At 36.5% G+C, this 26,489-nt stretch overlaps 1 protein-coding gene across 1 annotated transcript in view; it reads left to right on the top strand.

Moving 5' to 3' along the window:
• Window positions 1–25,209, top strand: part of IFIH1 (interferon induced with helicase C domain 1) — a gene marked incomplete at both ends in the record, with an annotated part of 56,257 nt that extends 31,048 nt beyond the window's left edge. Inside the window, 12 exons of the mRNA XM_079709765.1 lie at window positions 1,682–1,902; window positions 9,100–9,310; window positions 10,360–10,577; window positions 11,723–11,839; window positions 14,270–14,393; window positions 14,921–15,193; window positions 16,479–16,738; window positions 19,167–19,316; window positions 20,381–20,542; window positions 23,787–23,977; window positions 24,438–24,531; window positions 25,030–25,209. Of these exons, the coding sequence (XP_079565891.1) occupies window positions 1,682–1,902; window positions 9,100–9,310; window positions 10,360–10,577; window positions 11,723–11,839; window positions 14,270–14,393; window positions 14,921–15,193; window positions 16,479–16,738; window positions 19,167–19,316; window positions 20,381–20,542; window positions 23,787–23,977; window positions 24,438–24,531; window positions 25,030–25,209 (2,201 nt within the window). The remainder of the gene's footprint in view (window positions 1–1,681; window positions 1,903–9,099; window positions 9,311–10,359; window positions 10,578–11,722; window positions 11,840–14,269; window positions 14,394–14,920; window positions 15,194–16,478; window positions 16,739–19,166; window positions 19,317–20,380; window positions 20,543–23,786; window positions 23,978–24,437; window positions 24,532–25,029) is intronic.
• Between the last annotated feature and the right edge of the window lie 1,280 nt (window positions 25,210–26,489).

Here is a 26,489-nt window from a genome sequence, read left to right as displayed (position 1 = left end):
TGCTCAAAATATAGGTGGAATATTAGAATTTTGATAATCTATAAAAGCCACTTAGAGAAATAATGATATTCTTAAATCAACTTGAATCTTACATAAATATAATAAAGATGAATTATAATTGCTATAGAGTTCAAAACAAGCATGGAAAGAAAACTTGTCAATGCGTGTTTTTAAAAGCTGGTGATCTTGAATGAGTTTTTCCTGACAGTCATAGTAAATGAATCAGCAGATGAGCCAATGATAATGTAAATGTATTGCATATGTGTTTACTCATCCATATAGAAGGCAAATTTCCTGCCAGGTTAGTAGATGACCCTTACTAAGTGGTATTTGGTGTGAATTTTCCTACCTGTTCAGATAGTGCTATAACAACAAGTTAAAACCCAGTTAAATAGAATCATCCAGTTCCTGAAATGGAAAAATCAGCAACTTTTCTGAAGTTAATGGGATTATGTTAGTTTAGTTTTATTGCAATCATTGATAAGAGAAAGAACGCTTACTTCACGTGTAATGAAATACTGATAAGTGCTGTCATTTCATTTTTTCTGTAATTACATAAAGCATAAGATGGGCTTTTAAATTGATGTAATATTTATTTTACTGCATTCCACATGGTAAGCTATACATTTTTAGATCTTTTCCCCTGACTAATTAGATAAATATGGTCACTTCTAAACAAAATATATTTAAACCAAGATATATTATAATGATTTGATTCTAATGTTTATAAAATTAATGTATGTTAGTACTTATTTTATCAGTACTTTAAATTTAGAAATCTATGTTAATTGGAAATATTTTTAATATATTGTGCTTTGAGTTTCAGGAAAATATGAATACGTGGAGACATACTTATAAAGAAGTGATGAAAATCACATTCAAAACCAAATGGCAAAATTAGTTACAATTCAGTTAAAACCAACAAAATCGTTTTTCATCTTTCAGTGAAAACATAAAAATTAAAGGCTAGCACGGGAGGTTTTCCTTTTCCCTAAATATTGGTTCTGTTTAATCTGTTTGTCTTAAATGGCAAAAATGGGATTTGGGGAGAACCATTTTTAGATATTTGAGATAGATGATAGATAGATAGATAGATAGATAGATAGATAGATAGATAGATAGATAGAAGTGCTCTTTGGTATTTGGTTTGTCAGGTAAAGTTTTTCAAATGAAGGAAAGTAGCATCAGCTCTAATATTTCTTTGCAATAAAAAGTGAGGGGAAATACAGAACAAGGAGGACTAATGAGTCCTACTTTCCCAGTTCCTCTTGATCTGTTGGTGGAAAGGCTAAGAGAAAAAAGTGGGGCAGAATGGTTCCACAGAGAAATGGCAAGTTTGATGCATTAAGAACCATAAACTGCCAAGTCTGCACCACAGTCATTTCCACTTGGCTTTGCCCACTCTGTGAAAAGACTCTTCTGTGTTGGCCCCTCCTAGGCCTCCATCCTGTTAATTCATTCCCTCTGTACCCCCATCTCCCCAGGCCACTTCCATAGTGCTTGGGTTGTATCCTGCAGATGCAGAGAGCTGGCACCCATTTGGTACAGAAGATAGAAATTTGGTTTGGACCACACATGAAAAGGAATTTAAGCCACAATATTTATGTTCAGTTTCAGGCCTCCTAGCCTTAGTTATTTTGTTGCCTATTTCCTTATTTTTCTTCCTTTTCACCTCCTTCAGATGAAGAGAATGCGGTACAAAGAGCATCCCCTGAGCCAGAAATGCATCTCAGGCCTTACCAACTGGAAGTGGCCCAGCCAGCCTTGGAGGGGAAGAATATCATTATATGCCTCCCTACAGGGAGTGGGAAAACCAGAGTGGCCGTTTACATTGCCAAGGATCACTTGGACAAGAAGAAAAAAGCATCTGAACTTGGAAAAGTTATAGTCCTTGTCAATAAGGTATTCAAACAGCACATAAATAGAACATGGTTTATTTTCATTTTATTTTTCTGAAACATTTGTATAGTGACATTTGTAACAATGGATCACACATTTAGTTTAATTAGGAAAAATGTCAAAATAAGTAATTTATTTTAAATCTTTGCTTTTCCAGCTATATGTAATATCTCAGTTATTAGCCGTTAAAGTCGATTTTTTTTCTCTTAAGCCAGAACATTAAGTTAAATAGCTGTAACTGAGGTATAAAGAGTATTTTACCCAGATTTTCTTTAAGGTGAACTGGTACTAATTTATCACTACATATGAACATAAATGACCTCAAAATATCCCTGGAATCTAGGCTTAAGCATTGTGTTCTAGAATCTCTTTAACCACTGACCCTTAGTCAAAAGTGGCAAGTGCTCTTTTTTCAGAATATATGCAATTTGGTTTGAAGATGAAGAGAAAATTAAGTGAATATTTGGCTGATTTATATCAAATTAAATAGATAAATAATTTTCAGATATTTTGTATATGTAAATATACACATATATCATTCAATGCAACTGAGATTTTCTTTAGTATTTATATCTTAGGATTTTTGAAGCCTATCTTCATAAACAGGTATAGGTCTCCTTCATTTTAAACAAAATCTAGTTATCTGAGCTTTATTCAGATACATCAGAGTTTATTAATTTATAAATTTGCAAATTGGGGATATTAGTCTTTACCATTTTATGGAGTAAAATTGAGTACACTTTTCCATGACCAGAAACAGTCTTTTTTCCCATTACTTATGGTAACTAGATTCTCATTTACTCCTTTACAGAAATTATAGTAATAGACTATATATGTAACTTTCCTCTATTTTTTTGGATTTCTATTATGCTGAAAGTTTTAGTTGCAACCTGCTTTTCAGTCCTAAAGAAACATACTCAGAATCCACTATCTTAATGATTTATGTCATGTAGCTCCAAATGCACTTTGTATGTACATGCTAAGCCTAAAGACTGCTCCTTTATTCTTACATGCCCACTATTAGAACAGTTTTTGTGTATGTGTGTGTGTGTGGTAATGGTGATATGTTAGAATTTTTTTCCATAGCTTTTCATGTATTTCCTTTATGAAGGACATTATCTTTTGAAATAAAAGAAATCCAGGTGTTAATACAATTTCTACCTACCAGTAATTTGATCTTGGGCAAATCATTAACTTCTCTTACTTCAGTTTCCTCATCTGTAAAGTGAATAAAAGAACACTACCCTATACAGGGTTGGAAGTTTAAATTAGATAATCTATCTAAAGCCTAAGAGTGACTCAGTAAATATTAGTTCTTTCTTCCATCCCTTCCTCCTCACCTTTATAACTAATAAAGTGGAATTCCTTAACCAGTGAGCAGGGTCTTAAGTGCCAGGTCCAGAGAAGAGAACAAAGTTAACTGGATTTGAAGCCACTTAAGCTGATGCTCTTGATACCGTTTGAACATTCTGCCATTTCCTCAAACTCATTCCCTTCATCTACTCTCCCAAAGAGCTCTCCTTCCCTACTTGTCTGCCTCTCTGTTGGTTATATTACCTCCTCCGAAGCACATAACCTCAAAACCTATGAATTATTTTTGATTCATCACCTTCCTTTTCTTCCCTTATCGGGTCACAGCATCATCGACTATTAGAGTTGAAAGACTCCTTCGAGATCCAGTTTTTATCCATTGCTGAGTGGTTCTCTCACCTCTGCTGAGTAACTTCTCATATCAAGGAGGTCCTCCTTCTAACAAGACAGCTCAATCCATTCTTTGAACAACTGTCACTTCTGGAAAGCCCTACCTGCATTCATCAAAATCTGTTTCTCTGGAATACACACTCATTGGTTAGTGTTCGTTCCTCTGTGATTATACAGAGTAAGCTGAGTCTTAATTCTTCTGCCTTATGACAGCCCTTCACATAGAGAGGGAAGGCTTGCATCATGTGACTCTAAAGTGATTTTTCTCTTAGTTTCCTGGGATAAATACTTCCAGTTGTTTTATACAATCTTCATATAACATGGTTTCCAGACTTTTCATCATCCTGAGAGCTCATACTTTTCCAGACATTATCTAAAACCCTGTTAAAACACAGTGTCTAGGGCTGGACGAAATACTATAGATATAGTCTTAGTGCAGAGTATAGGAGAGATGAGATGTGACATTTGGTCCGTGACTGGGTTTGCCTTTGTCACCAGTTCTGGCACCACAGACTCACCTGGAGTTTTCTATAACCTAAGAATCCTCAGCTCCTTTTCATTTGAAAATCTGTTAAACTAGGCCTCTCTTGTTATTTTTGTGCAGTTAATTTTGAGCCTGAATGCAAATACTTACATTTATCTTTTTCATATTATTCATCTTGATTGATCTTTTCAGGTCTCATGTTTTTGTATGCATCTCACTCACCTTCCTTTCTGTATAACTCCTTATCCTCTCAGTGCTGTATTCTGGTTGCGAATCTTTCATCCCATTGGATCGAGGTGATACTTACAAATGCACATTTGCAGCCATGTTTAAATGTTAAATTATCCTCATTAGTTACTCATATTCATTACATTGTTGTGTAGACATTTAAGGACATGGGTCTAATTCCTGATCTGTTTCCCTGTTGTTTTTCCCTAAGAATTATTAGAAATCCCTCCACTAGATCTTCCATCTATATCATAATCGTTTACTTTATTATCCCATTTCTTTGAATTTTAAAGTAATTTCAGCTTTAATTCTTTTTGACTGAGTCAGGTAATCTCAGGCCCAGTAAGTCAATATAACCTGCATTCTGTATTTGGCCCAATGGCAAGGTATTATAACCCTTGATCTAGGAAGGAGAAATCCTGTTCCTAACACCATTTACTTCTATCTCCCTCCATCCTTTCCAAAGTTATCGCCTTTAGATGCAGGGAAAAATGAAAACACCACCTGTGTTCCCAGACTTTCTATTTCCTATCTAGGGCTTCAACATCATGAGAGAGAAGTCCCAGGTTCCTTCAGATGCTATAATGCAGCCCCATATGATTCAGCAGAAGTGGGTAGCAGTTGGGTTTGATTAGTCTTGGCAGGCACTCTGTCACACCTCAGGAAAAGGCTCCAAGAGGCCCACACGCCTCCTAGTTGGCCATGTCAGGCTTGCATCTGGCTCTCTCTGTGTCCTTCAGTAGGAAGTCAACACCACCCAAAGTGAGTCTCAGGATTTCCAACACCTGCTACCACCTGTGACAATGTCTTTTTGTTCTGTAGACCAGAAGATGCTGCTTCCTTGGAAGATCTCGGCCCACCCTTTATGGGCAGAACCTCAGGTTTTTATGCCACTCCATAGTGTAGAGATTCTTAAATCATTCAACAACATGAGAGTATTTAAAGACAAATCAAATGCAAATCCTGCCCTCAAGGAATCTACAGTCTAGGAAATGAGAGATATGTATTAATATAATAATAAATATTATATTACACTTTATATTATCTCATTAAAACCACACAGCTATTCTTTGAAGTAACCATAATTATCTCCATTTTACCAATCAGGAAACAGAGGCTTTGAGGCTTTAATTGGCCTGTCAGGGGTCATCCAGCCAATCAGCAGCAGAGCTGAGACTTGAACGCTTTTCTTCTGAAATGAACTGGTCCTCCCTTCTGTCATTCTCCACTGCTAGAATAAAAGTATGGTGAAATACCAGGGAAGTCTTCTGAGTACTGGCAATATGTCAGCCTCTATTTCATTTAATTTTCATAACAATTCCACCACAGGTTAATATTTTCCTGACTTTATTAATGTGGAAATCGAGATGATTAAGAACCTTGTCCAAGGTCACACAATAAGCAAGTAGCTGGAGCAGTTGTTTTCAGAGCTCACTTTCTCTCCTCTGGAGCATCCTATCTCCACTAAATTTAATTTTCCTTCTCTTCCCCAGAATCTTTTTTGCTGACTTCCTTCTTAGATTATTTCCTCTTTCTTATAAGTAGAAGGAAAAGAATAGTTCTAGAAAAGTGAATTGGAAATGACTTTGTGGAAGAAAGAGAAGAGCTGTGGTTCTCAAATTTTAAAAAGACCTAGATGTCATATTGGAAGCTTCATAAAAGGGCAGACTTCCGCTTCTCTGGTGGCTCAGTGGTTAAGAATCCACCTGCCAATGCAGGGGACATGGGTTCGAGTCCTGGTCCGGGAAAAGCCCACATGCTGCGGAGCAACTAAGCCATGCTCCACAACTACTGAGCCTGTGCTCTAGAGCCTGCAAGCCACAACTACTGAAGCCCGCGTGCCTATAGACCGTGCTCTGCAACAAGAGAAGCCACCGCAATGAGAAGCCTGCACACCGCAACAAAGAGTAGCCCCTGCTTGCCGCAACTAGAGAAAGCCCGCATGCAGCAATGAAAACCTAATGCAGCCAAAAATAAAAATAAAAAATAAAAAAAAAAGCACAAGCTTCAAGACGCAGTCCCCAGAGATGGTCAGTCCCTAGATTAAGTAGTTCTTGGGTGGGGCTCAGGAGTCTGTATTTTCCACATCTCTGAGTTGATTTTGTGGCAAGTAGACCAGAGACTTCACTTTGGGGTTGGAGGCGGGTGGATAGGCGGGAACCACTAACTGAAAAGTTCTCTTTCTACCCTGTGTTATGCTCTTTCACTTACCAAACTTGGTTATTGATTCACTTTGTTTCCTTGGAATTCATGGATTCCATTTAACCCCTTCTCCCCTCACATTCACTCTTAGAAGCCCTCAACATTTTGACTAAATAATAATACAAAGACATGTTCTTCCTACATGGTTCTCTCCAGCCAGGAGGATCAGCCAGCCCTTATTTTTCACTTAAGTGGAGTTCATCTCAAGTAAAAAAAAAAAAGAATAATGCATACCTTGCAGACCAGTGGAAAGATAACCACTGATCACATTATCAGGTAATTAAATTATGAGGAGTATAATGCACATTCTTTGATGTTTGCCCTTGAAACTCTTCCTGCCAACTCTATTTGCCACACTGTACACTCCTGGGCTTCCATTGTACAAATTCTCCTAAGATATGACTTTCAAGATGGCCTGGGTATTCCTTTCCCCAGTATAGGAGCTATTCTGAATGACTAGTGATGTGTAGCCTTGAGGTGTCAACTCAGCCACCTTCAGCAGGCACTACAACATATAGAGAGTCAGCTCTTTTTTTCTCTACATGCAACAAAATCTTTATTAACACTTTGAACAGGTTCAGCTATTACCAAAGCTGGTAATTTCTAAATGTAAATTGGGGTAGAGCGAAGAGTAATGCCATCATTTGGGCATTGTGAATGAAAGACTGAAGAATTGACAGCCACCCCTCCGACAGAAGAGCAGGTGCAAGGGCAATGTTTTCTGGAAGTTGTAGTCAGATAGAGTGAGGCTATCTTCCATCTGCTTGCCTGTAGAGATGAGCTCCGCTGGCCAGTGGGGATGCCTTCTTTATTCTGGATTTTAGCTTTCACTTATATTTTCCACGATATCACTGGGTTTCTCCTCCAGGGTGATGGTCCTTCAGGTCAGGGTCTTCACGGAGATTTGCATTTTCCTGTTAGCGAATGTGAAAATACTGTGAGTCACCAATCAGGTGGAGTCACCTCAGTGCCAACGCACTCACTGGACAGCCTCTCTGAAAGAGTTTTCACTGATTTGGTGTTTTTGTTTTTGTTTTGTTTTTTAATTGAAGTATAATTGATTTACAGTGTTTCAGGTGTACAACACAGTGCTTCAGGTTTTTATATGTATATATATTATAATACTCTTTTTCAGATTCTTTTCCACTATAGGTTATTACAAGATATTGAACATAGTTCCCTGTTCTATACAGTAGGTCCTTATTATTTATCTATTTTATATATAGTAGTGTGTATCTGTTAATCCAAAATTCCCAATTTATCCCTCCCCCACCCTTCCCCTTTGGTAATCATAAGTTTGTTTTTGTTTTCCTTTTTTTTTTTTTTCTTTTTGACTGCACCACGCAACCTGTGGGATCTCAGTTCCCCGACCAGGGGTTGAACCTGGGCCATGGCAGTGAAAGGCCGGAATCCTAACCACTAGATCACTAAGGAACTCCCATAAGTTTGTTTTCTATGTCTGTGAGTCTATTTCTATTTTGTAAATAAGTTCATTTGTATCATTTTTTAAGATTCCTCATATAAGTGATATCATATCATTATTTGTCTTTCTCAGCCTGACTTACTTCACTTAGTAGGATAATCTCCAAGTCCATCCATGTTGCTACAAGTGGCATTATTTAATTCTTTTTTATGGCTAAGTAATATTCCATTGTGTATATATACCAAATCTTTTTTATCCATTCATCTTCTGATGGACATTTAGGTTGCTTCCATGTCTTGGCTATTGTAAATAATGCTGCTATGAACACTGGGGTGCATGTGTCTTTTCAAATTAGGGTTTTCATCTTTTCCAGATATACACCCAGGAGTGGGATTGCTGGATCATATGGTTACTGAATTTTTATTTTTTAAGGAACCTGCTATTTTGTTCTTTCTCAGCCACCAACATTAGTCCAGCAGTCCATCCCTTCACTGCCATCCTTTCCCTTAGGCAATGTCTTGCCTCTTCACCTTTGGTTTTCTGCTTCCTCCAATTCCTTAGGCAGGTTGCCTCTGGCCTGGTTCCCAAAAAATAACTCTACAGAACAATTCATAAGGGTCCTATGAACTGTTAAACAAAATTTAAAGTACTTTGCTTGGTGTTCATAGCCCTTTATAGCTTGACCCTGTTTTACAATCTCAAAATTTATTTCTTATTCAGCCTTAGTTCAGTTTATCTCTTCACTGACCCATGGTTTACATGATTAAAATTCCTCCTAAACCCCTCTTTTGAGGGGTCAGTTGCTTCTTCCATTTTGCTGTCACTTTCTATGTGTTTCCATGGGAGAATGATCACATTGTGTTGTGATAATTTGTTTTGTTTTGTTGATTCTTGGTCCATGTGCTCAACTAGAATGAGTTCCTGACATTTGTCAACCATAATTTAAACATCTTTGTGTCCCAGACACAATGTCTACACCTAATAGACATTCAATAAATGCTTATTGACACGTGAATGAATGGAATGATGGATAGGTTGTTACACCTAATTAACTGATAATGCAAACACCTCTGTTAATGCTTGACACATAGTAGGCCTTTGATCAATACTCCTTTTGTTTGACAATGCTCTTTCTCTCTTTTTAACTTTGGCATTTTTAAAGGTACCATTAGTTGAACAGCTCTTCCGCAAAGAGTTCGAACCATTTTTGAAGAAATGGTATCATGTTACTAGATTAAGTGGTGATACCCAATTGAAAATAACATTTCCAGAAGTTGTCAAGTCTCATGATGTTATTATCAGTACAGCTCAAATCCTTGAAAACTCACTTTTAAACTTAGAAGAAGGCGAAGATGATGGTGTACAGTTGTCAGGTTGGTTGAAATGTTTATTTTTGTAAAAATAATTAGTAATACTAACGGTAGTAACAGAGGCTGTATTAGTTACATACTTTTTAAAATGTTGATTAATTTTGATTTATTATTTTTTAATCAATTTTTAATTGATGTATACTTGATTTACAATGTATTAATTTCTGCTGTACAGAAAAATGATTCATTTCTACATATAATTGATTCTTTTTTATATTCTTTTCCATTATCATTTATCATAGGACATTGAATATAGTTCTCTGTGCTGTACAGTAGGATCTTGTTGTTTATCCATTCTAGGTATACAAGCTTACATCTGCTAACCCTAACATCCCACTCGTTAATTTTGATTTAGATTGTCTTCCATTGCTTAAGTTTTCATTCAAACCCTTCTTCCTTAGGGAAGCAAACAAAAAGTTGGATAAGTTCTTAATTAGATCACTTTATTCTGCATAAGAATATCATCATTAAATCAAACACTTACTGGACTTTTCATTTACTCTGTATTTTTAATTACTGACAAGTTCTTTTTACATATTAGTGGATCCTGTTAGATATGCCTTCTTCTCCATAGAATAAATACAATCCTTTCTATTTTGTGGGGGATGGGAAGAAAAGGTAGGGAAAGAAGTATATATAATCATAATAATTAAATGCAATGTTAAAACAAGGTAAAATTATTCCTTTTTAAATCATGTTTTTCATTTGATAGAATGAAAATAAAATTCACCAACTTAAAATTAAATATTTTTTAAAGAACAAAAATGTAATCCTGAGAGTTTTGAGGAAAAAGCCAGGGTTTGAAGTCCATCCAATAACACTTTTTAGATCTATAAATTTTCCAAAACTCATCTATTAAATGGGGATAGTGTCTAACAGGGATAGTTTCATGATTAATATACACAAACATCTGTATATACAGGTGGCTAGGATAGTTACATTTCCCCTTAAAAGGTGAAAGGTGCTTGGCTGCTCAGTTTCCTAGCTTAAAGGTACTTTTACACTGTACCTTGCCAAGATGGACAAATGAACCATTTGAATTTTCTTTTAAGACTTTTCTCTCATCATTATTGATGAATGCCATCACACCAACAAAGAAGCAGTCTATAATAACATCATGAGGCGTTATTTGAACCAGAAGTTGAAAAACAACAGACTTGAGAAAGAAAACAAACCAGTGATTCCCTTACCTCAGATACTGGGACTGACAGCATCACCAGGTGTTGGAGGAGCCCAAAAGCAAGCCAAAGCTGAAGAACACATTTTAAAAGTAAGTAAATCATTAACTTTATGCATAACCAAGAAAACCAAAGTTAAAGAAAATGCCAGTGCTTCTTGGGTAAGATTAAGTCCAAGTGCCATGGCATGCATGAAAGATGGTATTCCATGATCATCACTTAAGTGAAATCTATACACTTCAAAGTAAATACACTCAATCTTCTACAAAACAGTAAGTGCCTTAATAAATAACTATGACACAGAAAAATACCACAAAAATTGTGGAAAGCAAACATAATTAGTGAAAAATTGGGACAAATGAAATACCTTCTTTTAAATATCTACCCCTATTGTTAAACGTAATGATCTACTTGATATAGAAATATGCATAAACTATGAAAGTTTCTAATTTTTATACACATTCCATGAGTTTCAAAATTGTATTTTCTTCTGTGCCTTTTTTTGTTCTGTGTGATACTCAGATTCTGGGCAATTCAAATTAAATAGGAAAATGGAGATATGAGAACCTTTAATTAAAGGTGTATTTCTTGTCAGCTGCCCCCAAATGGTAACAACACATAAAGTACTGTTGTTGATCTCAAGCATTGAATGAATTCAGAGTAACTCACAAAGTATGTTGGCACCAAGGCATTGCATTTGTATTTTAAGTCCCTTTAAGTTGAAGTAAGTAAAAATCATATAGAGTAGACAAAAGCACAATTATTGGGTCCAACATATAATTAATTACTAGCATTTAGGACTAACTCCAACCCAAATCCAGGCACATGGGCTTTGGCTGCTCCTGTCTTTGCACTGCCCTCTTTTATATGTAGAAGAAAGTGGTAATATGATCCATGGATGTCAAGATGAGCCTTAAAATGCCTCATGTAATATGGTTAGCTCATAACCATTCTCTTCCCATCTCTGCAATTTTCTGTACTCTCCAGCTGGAAAATGGAATGTAAGGAATGAAAATAAATACTTTTTTGTTCTGGAATTTTTCACCAACTTGATTTAGAAGTTCTTTTTTTACTCTATCAGGATAAATGTTTTTGGTTAGTCAGATCCACAGTAAAGCAATACTAAAATGCTATGTTTAGCAAATCATGCTACCTATTTCTTACATGAGAAAGAATTCTACATTGAATCAATTGAAAGGGAAAAGTATTTGAATATTGAAAAATGTCTCTTTTTCAGATATGTGCCAATCTTGATGCATTTACCATTAAAACCGTGAAAGAAAATACTGATCAACTTAAAGACCAAATAAAGGAGCCATGTAAAAAGTTCGTAATCGCAGATGACACCAAAGAAGTATGTGCTTAAATTTTTATATTCATTTGATGGATGATACGGTACACAACTGAACAATGCAAAGATTATTTATACTAACCATCTGAAGAATGTTATTTTAAATTTTTAGCAAAAAAGTTACAGTGTTATTCCTTTTTTATTGATATTGGGCAGCAAAGCACTGCTGTGAAGTCTCTCTTCAATTCTTCTCTCAGTTTTCTAGTTTATATGAAGAGTAGCTCAGTAGTTGGTTGACTGCATATGAGCCACAATGGGGTAGGGGTGGCGGAGGGGATGAGGAGGGTTGTAAGGCTAAACTAGAGGGATCACCATAGTTTCTTTTATTCTTTTTACTTTCTTGATGAATTCCAGAATTGATTTCCTGACATTGAACAGAGGCAACAGATTACAGTTGGCAATGATAATGGGAATCCTACCTACCTGACACATTTACTTTCTTATGAAATTACTTACAGTAAAGCAGTGAAATATTTAATTTAATGGTATTTTTGTGATGAACACCTTCACTGATTATAAAAACCAACTGAGAGTCAGTTTGAACATTATAACCAGTACATTATGTCAGTACTTTCTTTTGTAAAATATAAAAAGCATCATAAATTTTAGCTGTGTGTACTTGATAATAAGTGTAATCTTTGCAAATCTACCTCATAAGGATGTTGAATTATGAAATATACAGAACAGATAACATTGTGTTTGAAATGTAGGAACTGAACTAACATTAGCAACCAATTGCCATAGGTCATTCTTTTTTGGAAATTCTGAAAAACAGCACTATCTATTCCAGCTGAAGTGGCACATTTGAATGTACTTTATTTTTCTTCACTTTTTGTTACTTATTCAGTTTTATTTGATAAGTTTAAATGCATGTTTCTAATTGTAATCATTAAAAAAAATCCACAACATCTGTGGTCATCCATTTACAATGCTTGGTGTCAGTTTATTGATCTCGTAAAAATAAAATACAGTGTGTGTGTGTGAAAAAAAAAGTGATGTAAAAAAACCCTAATATAGTGTTATATGTCAGTTATATCTCCATAAAAGAGCAAAGTAATAGTTATTAATCTGTTCTCCTATATAATTTATCTCTTGTATATAATTTTTTCATTTTGAGAATGTTATAACTGTTTGATTCTTGTATGTAGGACATACCTGAGTTTTAAATCTCACAGCATTTTACCTTTTAATTGCTATGTTTATCTCATTTATATGTATGTGATAATGAATATATTTGACCTTCAGTCTAAAAAAAAATCCACAACATCCTCAGAGTATATTTTATTTTATTTATTTATTTTTAAATTAATTAATTTATTTATTTATTTTGGCTGTGCTGGTTCCCAGTTGTGGCACGCAGACTTCTTGGTTGTGACATGCGGACTTCCTAGTTGCAGCATGCGGACTCTTAGTTGTGGCATGCATGAGGGATGCATGTGGGATCTAGTTCCCTGACCAGGGATCAGACCCGGGGCCCCTGCATTGGGAGTGCAGAGTTTTACCTACTGGACCACCAGGGAAGTCCCCTTAGGGTATATTTTAAAAGAATTTGCTATCTTACCTTTTACCTTAATTAACTTTGGTTATACTTTTTATTGAAGCATAACACACATACAGAAAAGTTCAAACTCGTAAGTGTACAGATTGCTGTATTTTCATAAACTGAACACACCTGTATAACCAAAATCCAGATCAAGGGACTTCCCTGGTGGTCCAGTAGTTAAGAATCTGCCCTTCCAATGCAGGGGGGCTCCGGTTCGATTCCTGGAGAACTAAGATCCCACATGCTGCGCAGTGCGGCCAAAAAAAGAAAAAAGAAAAATCCAGATCAAGAGACAGAACACTGCCACAACCCTCAAAACTTCCCATTCTCCCCTCCAGTCACCCACCCCCCATGGGATGACTACTATCCTGACTTCTAACACCAAAGATGGCTTTTGACTGCTTTTGAACTTTATATAAATGAAATCCTATAGTATGTACTCTTCTGTGTCTGGCTTTTTTCAAAACTCTACCTTTTAACTTTTTATTTTGATAGAAATAATACTGAAACCAATTCTTCAAAAAGGAATGTTTTCTAAATTAAGTTACAAGCTTTCTAGATAATTGGGGCATTACTTTAATATATATTTTAAAAATTATTATTAGCATTCAAAGTGTATATCATTCATTAATTTTATTTTTGTAAACTTTTAAATTGGAAATTCCAGCAGGGATACCTGGTATTGGTGTGGTGTGGCTCGAGGGTGGAAGTAAAAGAGAAGCTGATAAAAAAAAATCAGTGTACAAAGAGGTGATCAGAGTGACTTGTTACTTTGTATAGACAAAGATTCTGAATCAAATTTGTTATAACATGGAAATTATTTTAACAAAGATAATGTTATTCATTCAGCAATATAAACATGTAAGAATAAGTGTATAATTTGTTTTTAGGATCCATTTAAAGATAAACTTCTAGAAATAATGACAAAGATTCAAACTTTTTGCCAAATTAGTCCAATGTCAGATTTTGGAACTCAACCCTATGAACAATGGCTCATTCAAATGGAAAAAAAAGGTAATTTGGGTTTTGACATAACACAATTTATCCCATGTTTATGCCATGATTCCGGATCACATATTCCCAAGCAAACTGAAAGTAAGTGTAAGAGCCAATGGAATTTCTGTGTTCTGAGTAGGACAAGGATAAACACGTTCTAATTCCTTATCTAAGGAAAGAGGCACCAATTCATTTTCTCTTTATCTCCAGAGTCTTTCACTTATTGTATATTTAAAATACTAAGATAAATATTAGTATCTCTGTTTCCAAATGCAAACGCAAACAATATGTTTTTCATGCCATTCCTCTGAGTCAGCACGAGTCAAGTATGTTTTCTTGCTGACGCAGAATACAAGTAGCAAGTCTAGGAGTCAAAAAACTTGCCCCCTTTTAGTGCTCATGGCACGTTTTGAGCCTTAATTTGCTCATTTCAAAAACATGGTGAAGCCTATTTTCGAGTCAGTGTCATAAACATTTTCAAGTCCACAGCACAGTTGAGGGGGTGTTCTATCATTATTTCACTCTACATAACATATTTTTCATAGCTGCAAGAGAAGGAAATCGCAAAGATCGTGTTTGTGCAGAACATCTGAGGAAGTACAATGAGGCCCTACAAATTAATGATACAATCCGAATGATTGATGCATATAATCACCTTGAAACTTTCTACAACGATGAGAAAGAAAAGAAGTTTGCAGTCCTAGGAGATGACAGTGATGAGAGTGATGATGATGGTGATGATGATGAAGATGCAGGTGATGAAAAGAAACCTTTGAAGCTGGATGAGACAGATGGATTTCTCATGACTTTATTTTTGGGTAAGAATCAGTGTAACATTTTTGCATGGTCTCATGCATTTACCTCTTTGGCATGAACCCACTGCTTCTCAAGAGCTCTCCAAAAGTCCTTCTTAAAATAATCTTTCATTATGAAAGAAGAAATCCCCCTCATATTGGGGCTATTTCTGATTGATGGGATTAAGTAGCCATGAGCTGTATGATCATAATTAATCATTTGGTCATCTGGTTTTATTGTCAAGATGACTGCAATAAATTTATCTTAAAAACTAGCCTAATTATTAGATATGGCACAAGAGTAACTGTAGTTGAACATCTTAGTACTTCATTATATAAAATCTTCCAGTTAGTTATTCACATATTTTACTAATTTAAACTATTTCTTGCAAATCAAAACTGTAATGAGGTATCACCACACTCAGTCAGAATGGCCATCATTAAAAAGTCTACAAATAGTAAATGCTGGAGAGGGTGTGGAGAAAAGAGAGTCCTCCTATACTGCTGGTGGAAATGTAAATTGGTGCAGCCACTATGGAGAACAATATGGAAGCTCCTCAAATATCTAAAAATAAAGTTACTATATGATCCAGCAATCCCACTCCTGGGCATATATCCAAAGAAAACTCTAATTCTGAAAGATGCAAACACTGCAATCATAGCAGCACTATTTATAATAGCCAAGACATGGAAGAAACCTAAAAATCCATCAATAGATGAATGGATACAAAATATGTGGTATAGATAGATAGACAGATAAATAGATAGATATAGATATAGATAGATAATGGAATACTACTCAGCCATAAAAAAGAATGAAAAAAATTCCATTTGCAGCAACATGGATGGACCTAGAGATTATCATACTAAGTGAAGTAAGTCAGAAAGACAAATAATTATATGATACCACTTATATGTGGAATCTCAAATATGATACAAAGGAACTTATTTATAAAAGAGAAACAGACTCACAGACATAGAAAACAAGCTTATGGTTACTAAAGGGGAAAGGTAGTGGGAGAGGGATAAATTAGGAGTTTGGGATGAGCAGATACAAACTACTATTTATAAAATAGATGAATAACAAGGTCCTACAGTGTAGCACAGGGAACTATATTCAATATCTTGTAATATTGTATTCAATATATTGTAATAAACCATAATGGAAAAGAATCTGAAAAAGAATATATATATATAATACTTATGTATATATAACTGAGTCACTTTACTGTACACCCAAAACTAATACATTGTAAATCAAGTATACTTCAATAACAAAGAAAATAAATAAACTAATTATTTCTTAAAGAAAATAAGAGAATGTTGAAAAAGCTGGCTGTAAACCCAGAACATGAAAATGAAAAGCTGACCAAATTGAGAAACACCATAATGGAGCAATATACAAGGGCCGAGGAATCAGCACGAGGAATAATTTTCACAAAAACACGACAGAGTGCATATGCCCTTTCCCAGTGGATTACTGAAAATGAAAAATTTGCAGAAGTAGGAGTCAAAGCCCACCATCTGATTGGAGCTGGACACAGCAGTGAGTTCAAGCCCATGACACAGGTGAAAACATCCTTTTGGATTTTTTTTTTTCCTTATGCTGTTATTTCCCTTCCCAGTTTAGTTGTAGTCTTTTTTTCATCAATCTTCCCACCAACCCACCAATACTTTAATGGAATGAAACACTTGTTCTTGAAAGAAAATTGTTTAATAGCAATCAATCTGTGGTATTTGATAGGCTAACCATTGTTCTAGGAATCATTTTTTCCACATTCTTGGAGGAACTTTCTAGATTGAGTTTCCTTTGCAAAAAATGATTGACATTTAAACTTAGTAACAAAATGGAAAAACAATTACAATATAATATCAAGTGGAAAAATCAAATTTCCACAAAAATGTGTGCATTATAATTAGAATTATGTAAAATATGTTTGCATAGAATGAGATCTTTAAGGGAACTTGGAAAAATTAAGACATTTGATGTGTTAGAGATTTGGGACTATGAGAGATTTTCTTTTCCTTTTTAAGATTTGTTTTGTTTTGTTTTCAATTCATGATACTACTTTTGTGCACAGTATTAAAAAAACACTTGGGAGAGAAAAAAGACAGTCATAGAGATTATAAGCATGGGTGAAACCAGGATAGCTTTTAGAGTAAAATGTTCTTCTGAAGTCATATTGGTCCTCAGTCTTGCTGGACAAGGGGACACTTCAGTTCTGTTATGCTCATCATCATTTGGTCCACTGGAGCAAATTAAATCTGTTTTAATGTTTGATGAAAAAAGTCATTCTTGAAATTGTCCACCGTAACTCTCAGTATACTCTCTACAAGTACTCATGTTAAAGTTGACTCTAAAGTTTATGCCAGAGAAAGCATTGTTTCCTTTCAAAAAACAAACTCCTTGTTGGATAAGGAGTTTACATCCTTTTTTATGATGAGAGCTGGTTTACTTAATATGTTTCCCTTTTTGCCCTAGCTTCCAGGAAACTCACAGGCAAAATTGAAGTTCATTTTCTCAGCCTATGTGTTAATCCTTGCAAGTAATACACCTATACTCTTTCACTTTTGGTCCTGTTTTTAAGTTTTTATTCTATTAGCTTTAGTGTTAAGACTGATTTTATGTGGCCTCAGCTCCTCTTTGAAAAGAGATGGGGTAAAAATGGAAGGTATGCATTCAAGCTAGTTTTTGCTCCTTATCCATTTCAGACTTGGTGGCTGCATGCCAAAATTTAGAACATGCCCCCTTCCTCACTCCCCACATCCTCACCTGTAAACTGAGCTGGACTTACTGGAAGAGGACTTAGGCATCTATGTGATATGATTTGAGGGTCTGACACTGTGTCTGAAATTTTCCTTATTAAAGTTGCTCCTGTGAATGAAGGCACAAACATCTGCTAAAATCCAAAGACATGTAAGTTTTTTATCAGTGGATATGAGTGCAAGGAGAAATTATCAGAGAAGACTGGAGAGCTATCTTTCTGCAGGATTCTCCAGCAGTTAGGAGTCAAATAAAGACACCTGACATGCTGCCTCTGAAAAGAAAGGGATGGGAATAGGAGAACATACGTTTGTCTGACAGGTGTATTTTTGTTTAATGTTTGGGGGCAAAAGATAGGGTGAATGTGCACCAAAGGCCACTGGACCAACAGCTTTGATAAGAATGGTTATGAAAATAAAACTCCACTGGCCACGTCAAGCTAGGATTATGCTCAATCATTCCTCCTATGCAAGGGCCAGAGTGCATATTTGATTTCTTTACCTATGTTAACTTTCAAAATTCAGATTTTTTCACAAATATAGCTGTTTTAATTATGTTTTTAATAACTTATTCTTTCATTTTTATTTATATCCTTTTGAACGGATAATATATTTACCTCTTTCAAAATTAATAAGGTACAGGATGTACCACTGTCCTCCAGTCTCCCAGCTCCCCTCGCTGGAGGCAGCCAATGTTTTCAGTTTCTTCCAGGAATATTTCTTTCTTTTTTTTTGTTTTGCTTGAATGTCTCTTAAAATGACCAAATGCATATACTGTGTGTATTTTCTCTGTGACTCAAAATTCAACTACATCTTTAAAATTGTCACTACATCTTATCCTCTGTTAAAGAGTCTGAAATTAATGTATCAATAGTAAAAAGCAAAGCCTATTTTCGTTTCTCATTGCTATATCCTCTTCTCAACTGAAAGCATCTCCTTTCTTCCTCCCAAGTCACCCATCAGTTTGTTTCCTTGGCATAAATGATGGCCTTCCCACCTCCAGACTGGAGGATGGAAATATTTTTGTCATTGTGTAGTAATCCCAGATTGGAAATCAAATGTTGTCTCACCATCATGTCTTTGTTCAACGCCAAAAACAGATGGCAGCAAATCCGTGTATGATTTAATCCTTTAATTTACACTGACCAGTTGCAATTTAATATTTCTTTTCCTAATTAGAAGATTTTAATGTGTTTAGTGTTACAACATTTAATTTACTAAAATGTTTCTTCAGAATGAACAAAAAGAAGTCATTAGTAAATTTCGCACGGGAAAAATCAATCTGCTTATCGCTACCACAGTGGCAGAAGAAGGTCTGGATATTAAAGAATGTAATATCGTTATCCGTTACGGTCTCGTCACTAACGAAATAGCCATGGTCCAGGTACATTCAAATACCTCGATTATGTTAATTTTTGATTTTGTGTTCTTGTTTTGTTTTCTTTTAGTAAAACAGCACACATAGTTTTAAAAATATATCTTTTTCCTACGAAAAGAGAAATCAACCAGATAACCAGACAACCACCACATTAAGAAATACTTGGATTTCAGGAGTCCATGTGTTATTCAGTGCCTCACTACTCAGAATGCATTTTTCATGAGGATGATATTATAGTTGATAGTGAGGTTCCTGGGCAAGGCTATAACATTTTCTGTTACTGAAAGTGTACCTAGGGCTTCCCTGGTGGCGCAGTGGTTGAGAGTCCACCTGCCAATGCAGGGGACACGGGTTCGTGCCCCGGTCCGGGAAGATCCCACATGCCGTGGAGCGGCTGGGCCCGTGAGCCATGGCCACTGAGCCTGCGCGTCCGGAGTCTGTGCTCCGCAACGGGAGAGGCCACAACAGTGAAAGGCCCGCGTACCACAAAAATAATAATAATAATAATAAAATAGATAAATAAATAAAAAAGAAAATGTACCTAAATATTATCACTTTATACAGAAGACTATAGAAATGTATCACCATGTTGAGCATGTTTTCATGGAAATATGTGCTCAACATTGAAGGTAGGATGCCAGGAACAGAGCAGCACTCTCCACAGCTCTGGTGGCAAGGTCAGAGATGCCCTTCTCCCCATTCATCCCTTCTACGAGGTGGGGGGCAGTGGGACTTTTCCAGCCCAAATCACTGATGATGGTTCACAGGGTTTGAGAGGGGTGCCCCGGGGAACAGAAAGGCAGGACAGGACGGTCTTGTGTTATTGTGGCTTTTGAAGGCTGGTGTGGGGATTTAACCACCCTCATTCTAGAACATTTTTTCTGCATTAAGGTACATTTTGAGTTTGAAATAGCCGACTAATAAAGAATGAAAAATAATTAACTTTACAGAGAATAGAGGGATCATTTAAGGACTGGGATACTGAGCAGTGAATATCATTCCAGGACAAAAATGGGAGCATTCACAGCAAGGCATAGTCCTTCATTGACTTGATTTCTTTCTGTTCTCAGGCCCGTGGTCGAGCCAGAGCTGATGAGAGCACCTATGTCCTGGTTGCCCAGAGAGGCTCAGGAGTTATTGAACGTGAGACAGTTAATGATTTCCGAGAGAAAATGATGTATAAAGCTATAGACCGTGTTCAAAATATGAAACCAGAGGAGTATGCTCGTAAGGTATTGTTTTGGGCCAACACTGAATTTTGGTTTTCCCTTTACAATGGCTGCCTGTGGTTACCATTGATATCTCTGTGGCTAAGTCTCCAGATAGAAATTGTGCTGAATTATAAATTCCTGTTTGATGAGCTGTGCTGAGTCCAGATTCACATACAAAGAATCAAGATCCATGGTGGGCAGAAATTGTCAGGGAACTGTTCTATAAACTTTGATAATATAAATTTAGGTTGTCCCTAATCCAGAAAGACTAGTGCGGCTCACTTGTTCAACCCTACCTGGTCATTTTGGTCTGGTCTAATCTGTACAGGTACAATTTTTTCATTCCAGAAATATCTGTGAAGTGCCTACTGTGTGTCAGGCAACATTGTAGAAACAGAACATAGCGGCAAGCAATGCAGATAGATCTCTGCTGTATGAAACTTATATTCGAGTACGTACATGGTGAGATTTGAGGAGGGGAAACAATAAACAGAAATAAGGCAACTAATACATCGAATGGAAAGAAGAGCTGGAGAATTAGAACAGGACAATGTGAAACAAGCTTCTAGATGGGCACTTTAGGTTAGGTGTTTGGGAAAGGTTCTTAGAGGGAGAGACATTGAGGCTAGCCCTGAATGGTAAGAAAATACATCATATATCATCTAGCTGCATCTCAGTTTACTAACATGGAGTCATTTGAGTTGTGAGAGGAATGCAGTGAAGGAAGAATGTATTTCTACAATATTTCAGGAAATCCCCCATACCACTGAATTAAAGACTGTAACTACTATAATAGCAAACAATCCATTTAGAAGAAAATTCACACCCTTGCATATGGGTGTGAATGTTAGTTTCTTAACATTGGAATTGGCTCTACCCTAAATAGAGTTTCACAAAAGGGATGCTTTCAAATTGGTGTGCATTGCTATAACCAACTCCAAGGTTTCCTGGCCAGGTTTCTACATGAATTTATATTTTAAAACCCCTTTAAATATAAGGCAAACCAAACATTTTGTGGTGTCAGATCAAACATTTGTGGCCATATAATACCCCTGGAAAGTTATTGTTTTACATTTAAAGTCCTAAATAAATCAGTCAAGTGGGATGTTTTCAAAGGTTGATGTTTCAAGACCTGTTGTTTTGTATAAACTCTAGAACCATCTCTGGAGTTTATGAGTCACATTTTTCCAGATAATCTCTAGAAAAAGACCCAGTTCCTTTGGGGGCCCCAGAATGGACTATATTTTTAGGTCTCCTTTGGCTAAGAGACCTACTCTCCTGAAACTACTCCAGGTAGACAAACCCAGAGAAGGGATGGCAATGACGTGGGGTATATGCCACCACTACTCTGTACAAAGCCCCCAGCACCCATTGCCACCAGGTCAAAGCACTTCTTCCTTCTGATTTAAGAACTTCCTCAACACAACTTTCAGGCAACCACTAATTAGTGGTGAGAGTTGACACATAAGGGGAGGTTTATTTTCCATGTCCTATACTGAGTTTATACATAACCGAAAGCTTCTTCAATCAAATCAGACTTCTAGGAGCAAGTTGAAGATGTTAAACATGTTCCCTGGCTTTCACCCAACAACATTTGCCACATTTTTACATTTTATTTGGGCTTTGCTCATAGCTGTGCCTACCATATATTTGTTATGATTTCTTTTCTCTTTTTGCCCCTCTAATTGTTTCATATTCTTTACTAGTTTAGAGCTACTCTTTTGGTTTCTGGTGTCCTGATTACATATCCAAACACTGACCTTGGTTTTGCTGTCTTTTTTTCTGTCGAGCTCATAGGTGTTTCTTAATTGCCCACGTGTATTTGTTCCTGTATGCCAAATCATCTTTGCACCAGCTCCCTGACCTGTAAATAGCTTGCAAGAACAACCTAATTAAACTTTTAAAGAACAGAATACTTCAATTCATTACATTGTTATAATTTACATGGGAAATTAGTCTTCATACTTGTCTGATTAAACTAGGTCATAGCCTGCAGGCACACTTGCAAGGTTTTGTTCTCTTTTCTCTGCTAAATATGGCTGCCTCAAATCAAGGTCTAAAACACAGAGGCGAGAGCCACAGAGATGGGCCATTCAGCTTTGCTCCTCAGCACTGATATTTTACTTTTACTGAAAACTTTCCTTCGATCTTAAGGAAAACAATGGCTTCCTCCACAACTTAATATAAATTTGTCATCTCTGAGAGGTTTAGTTTGGAAATAAATTATTTAAGAACTATGTTTTCTATTGTGAAATTGTATAGGTATGAGAACTGGCCAGTCCCTACCTCAAGTTTTATATGTCTCATAAACTATATTTTCTCTGTTATGAAATATTGATAAGTTTCTCTACTAGCCACAGAATGGGGGATATAAAAATTTAAGGACTTATTCTCTCATATAAAGAATGTGGGCAATGGGCAATCTACACCCATAAAATTGCTCCATGACGTCATGAGGAAGCCAAAACTCCTCTCTCTCTCTTCTCTGCCCTTTTATTATTTGGCTTCCATTCTCAAGGTCAAAGCTCTTAGAATTTCAGCTGCTGCATGTTCACTCTAAGAAGGAAGGAATAGGAAGATGGAAAAGGCAACAGTGCCCATGCCAACTATCTGATACTTAAGGAACTTTCCTGGAAATTTCACTCAACATCTTCTTATGTCTCAAAGGCCACTGGCTTGGAAATGTCTTCATTTAGCTGGCATATTTCCACTCAGAATAAAATTATAGTTCTGTTTCTACGAAGAATGGCTGCTGAGTGGGAAACTAGTATTTTCTGTCACAAATGTATAGAGGAGATAAAGATAGCTAAGAGTCTGGAAATTACAACATATGAAGAAAAATGAAAGAAACCGGGGGCTTATCATGGATAAGAAACGACTAAGGGTGATGAAGCAACAGTGTTTAGTTCTTTAAAGAGACTCCATGTGGAAGAAAAATTAGACTTATTTTATGAGACAGAATTAAAACTAATGGAGGTGGGGCTTAGAGGGATTTTTTTTTGTAAATATTGCCAAAAACTTTCTCACAACAGAATGGGCTGTGTTTTGAACACCTGAGGATTCCATATTTCTGTGATTACAGGAGAAGATTCTATACTAAATTCTTTGGGGGTCATCACCTCATTACTTCTATTTCTAGACCAAGTGTAGAATTTCATGAGTCAAGTGTACATTTTCATAACTGTCTAAGATCTCTGAATTCCAGGAGGCTTACTTCAGTGAAACTATGAAAAAGACTACATTGAATATTCTTTTCTTGATGCAGATTTTGGAATTACAGATGCAAAGTATATTGGAAAAGAAAATGAAAATCAAGAGAAGTATTGCAAAGCAGTTCAAGGACAACCCATCATTAATAAGTTTTCTCTGTAAAAACTGTAGTGTGCTAGCCTGCTCTGGAGAAGATATCCAAGTAATTGAAAAGATGCACCATGTCAATATGACACCAGAGTTCAAGTAAGTCCAGGAAGACTTAATTTTAAGTTTCTTTATAAGGGATGAAGCAGGTTGTATTGTAAATGTTCTTCCAAAATAGTACAAATGAGATTCATTATTTTTCAGACCTTTCCTTTCTCAGCCCCCAAATTATAAACCCTATTTTGTGTACAGTTTTCAAATATATGCACTGGGGCAGGAAAGGAGAAGTGAAAGCCACTTTCATCCAAGGCACATCAGTTTGTGAATGCTCATATTTGTTCTCAACTTCTTGAACAACTTAAGTCTAGTTAAAGTAATCAGCAGACTTGAAAGAAGCTACAAAAGGCAACATACCCCTTGAGAGGTGCCTGCTGATCTGGAAGAAGGGATGAGGTGCTGGCTGGTGCATGCATGTGGACAAGTGGCAATGCATACCATGTGCTGCATACTGGTCCTGTGTGAATTCTCAGGGGTGATTCTGACTCCTTGATAATTTTAGGAAACTGTACATTGTGAGAGAAAACAAAGCACTGCAAACAAAGTTTGCTGACTATCAAACAAATGGAGAGATAATCTGCAAAGAATGTGGCCAAGTAAGTAAATTGCTGTGGGCTTAATTTTACTTTGGCCAAAAGGAATTCTTAATTGAATGTGCTTTTTAAAATATATATATATATATATATATATATATATATATATATATATATATATATGTGTGTGTGTATATATATATATATATATATATACATATATTTATTTATTTATTTATCTTTGGCTGCATTGGGTCTTCGTTGCTGTGCACGGGCTTTCTCTATCTGCAGCAAGAGGGGGCTACTCTTCGTTGCAGTGCGCAGGCTTCTCATTGCGGTGGCTTCTCTTCTTGCAGAGCACGGGCTTTAGGCATGCGGGCTTCAGTAGTTGTGGCTCGCGGGCTCAGTAGTTGGCTCACACGGCATGTGGGATCTTCCGAGACCAGGGATTGAACCTGTGTCCCCTGCATTGGCAGGTGGATTCTTAATCACTGTGCCACCAGGGAAGCCCATGAATGTGCATTTAATTTTTCCTTTTGCTCTCTCTCTTTTGTTTTCCAGGCTTGGGGAACGATGATGGTGCACAAAGGCCTAGATTTGCCTTGTCTCAAAATAAAGAATTTTGTAGTGGTTTTCAAAAACAATTTACCAAAGAAACAATACAAAAAGTGGGTAGAGTTACCCATGACATTTCCCGATCTTAACTATTCAGAATATTGTTTGTTTAGTGATGAAGATTGACATTTGATTCAAGGTTCTTTTAAAATATTATCAACTTGACATTTAACATGATTTTGATGATTGTTTTCATTATACTACAGAACTGACGTGAGAATTAATAAAAATCATTGCTTTACTCTGTGTTGAGCTGTATTCAAGAAGACAATATATTATACTTTCAATTTCTACCTTGTTAGTGGGCAGAGGTAAAGAAAAGCTACCAGTAAAACTCTTTAGTGTGGAGCATTATAGTACAGTGGAAAGAATGCTCGGATATAAATCTGAGGTACTAATCTCAGTCCTGTCACTAATTTTCAGAATAAAATTAAGCAAATCAGTTCATCTTTCTGAATTAGTCTCCTTGTTGGTGAAATGGTTATGGTATTATCTGCCTTTGCTTTTATTAGCTTTCTATTGCTCCATAACAAATTACCACAAATTTAGTGGCTTAAAACAACACCCATTTATTATTGCACATGTTCTGTAGGCCAGAGGTCAAGGCGGGGTCCTCTGCTCAGTGTCTCGGAAGGCCGAAATCAAGGTGTCAGCCAGATGATGTTCTCATCGATACACTGGGGGAAGAATCACTTCCAAGCTCTTTCAGGTTGCTGGCTGTCACCTCCTTGCAGCTGAAGACTAGGATTCCTGTTTTCTTACTAGCTGTCTACTGGGGATCAGTCTAAGCTCCAAGGGCACCCTCACCGCGTGGCCTGCTCACGGGGCCTCTCACAGCTATTTGCTTCTTCACGGCCAGCAGGAGACTGTCTCAAGTCTGCTAAGGCAGTCTTAACTGTAATCCCATCATACTCACAGGTCCCACCCACACTCAAGGTCAGGGGAATTTTCAGGGAATATACGCTGCAGGCGGAGATCTTGGAGGCCTTCTTAGAATTCTGCTTCCCACACCACTTGCCCAGTTTTTGTGATTAAGTCATATATGTGTATATATGAAAGCACTTTGAAAAACATGAAGCACCATGAAAGGCAAGGTATTATTGAGAAGCAGCCATCAGGCAGGTTAAGGCTTACTTCCACAGCTTTCCCTCCATGAACATAACACTATGCTCAAAAATTACCTAACAAGAATGGAGGCTAAATCCAGACTAGTTATGAATGCACAGAAGATTACCTGTGTCAGTGGAGATGTCCAGGGTTCACACAGGGTTGAGCAGGCAGCAGATGCTGGATGTCATTAGAGAATAAATAGAAAATGCCCTCCTCTACCACTCCCTAGTCCTAAGCAGAAGAGTAACATCTCTGTGTCTGGGACATGGTCAGTGTTCCGGAACTAAGTGTGATCA

Source organism: Hyperoodon ampullatus (genome assembly GCF_949752795.1).
Source record: "Hyperoodon ampullatus genome assembly, chromosome: 8".
Taxonomy (NCBI): Eukaryota; Metazoa; Chordata; class Mammalia; order Artiodactyla; family Ziphiidae; genus Hyperoodon; species Hyperoodon ampullatus.
Note: the sequence above shows the minus strand (reverse complement) of the source record. Positions and strands in the feature narration are given on the sequence as shown.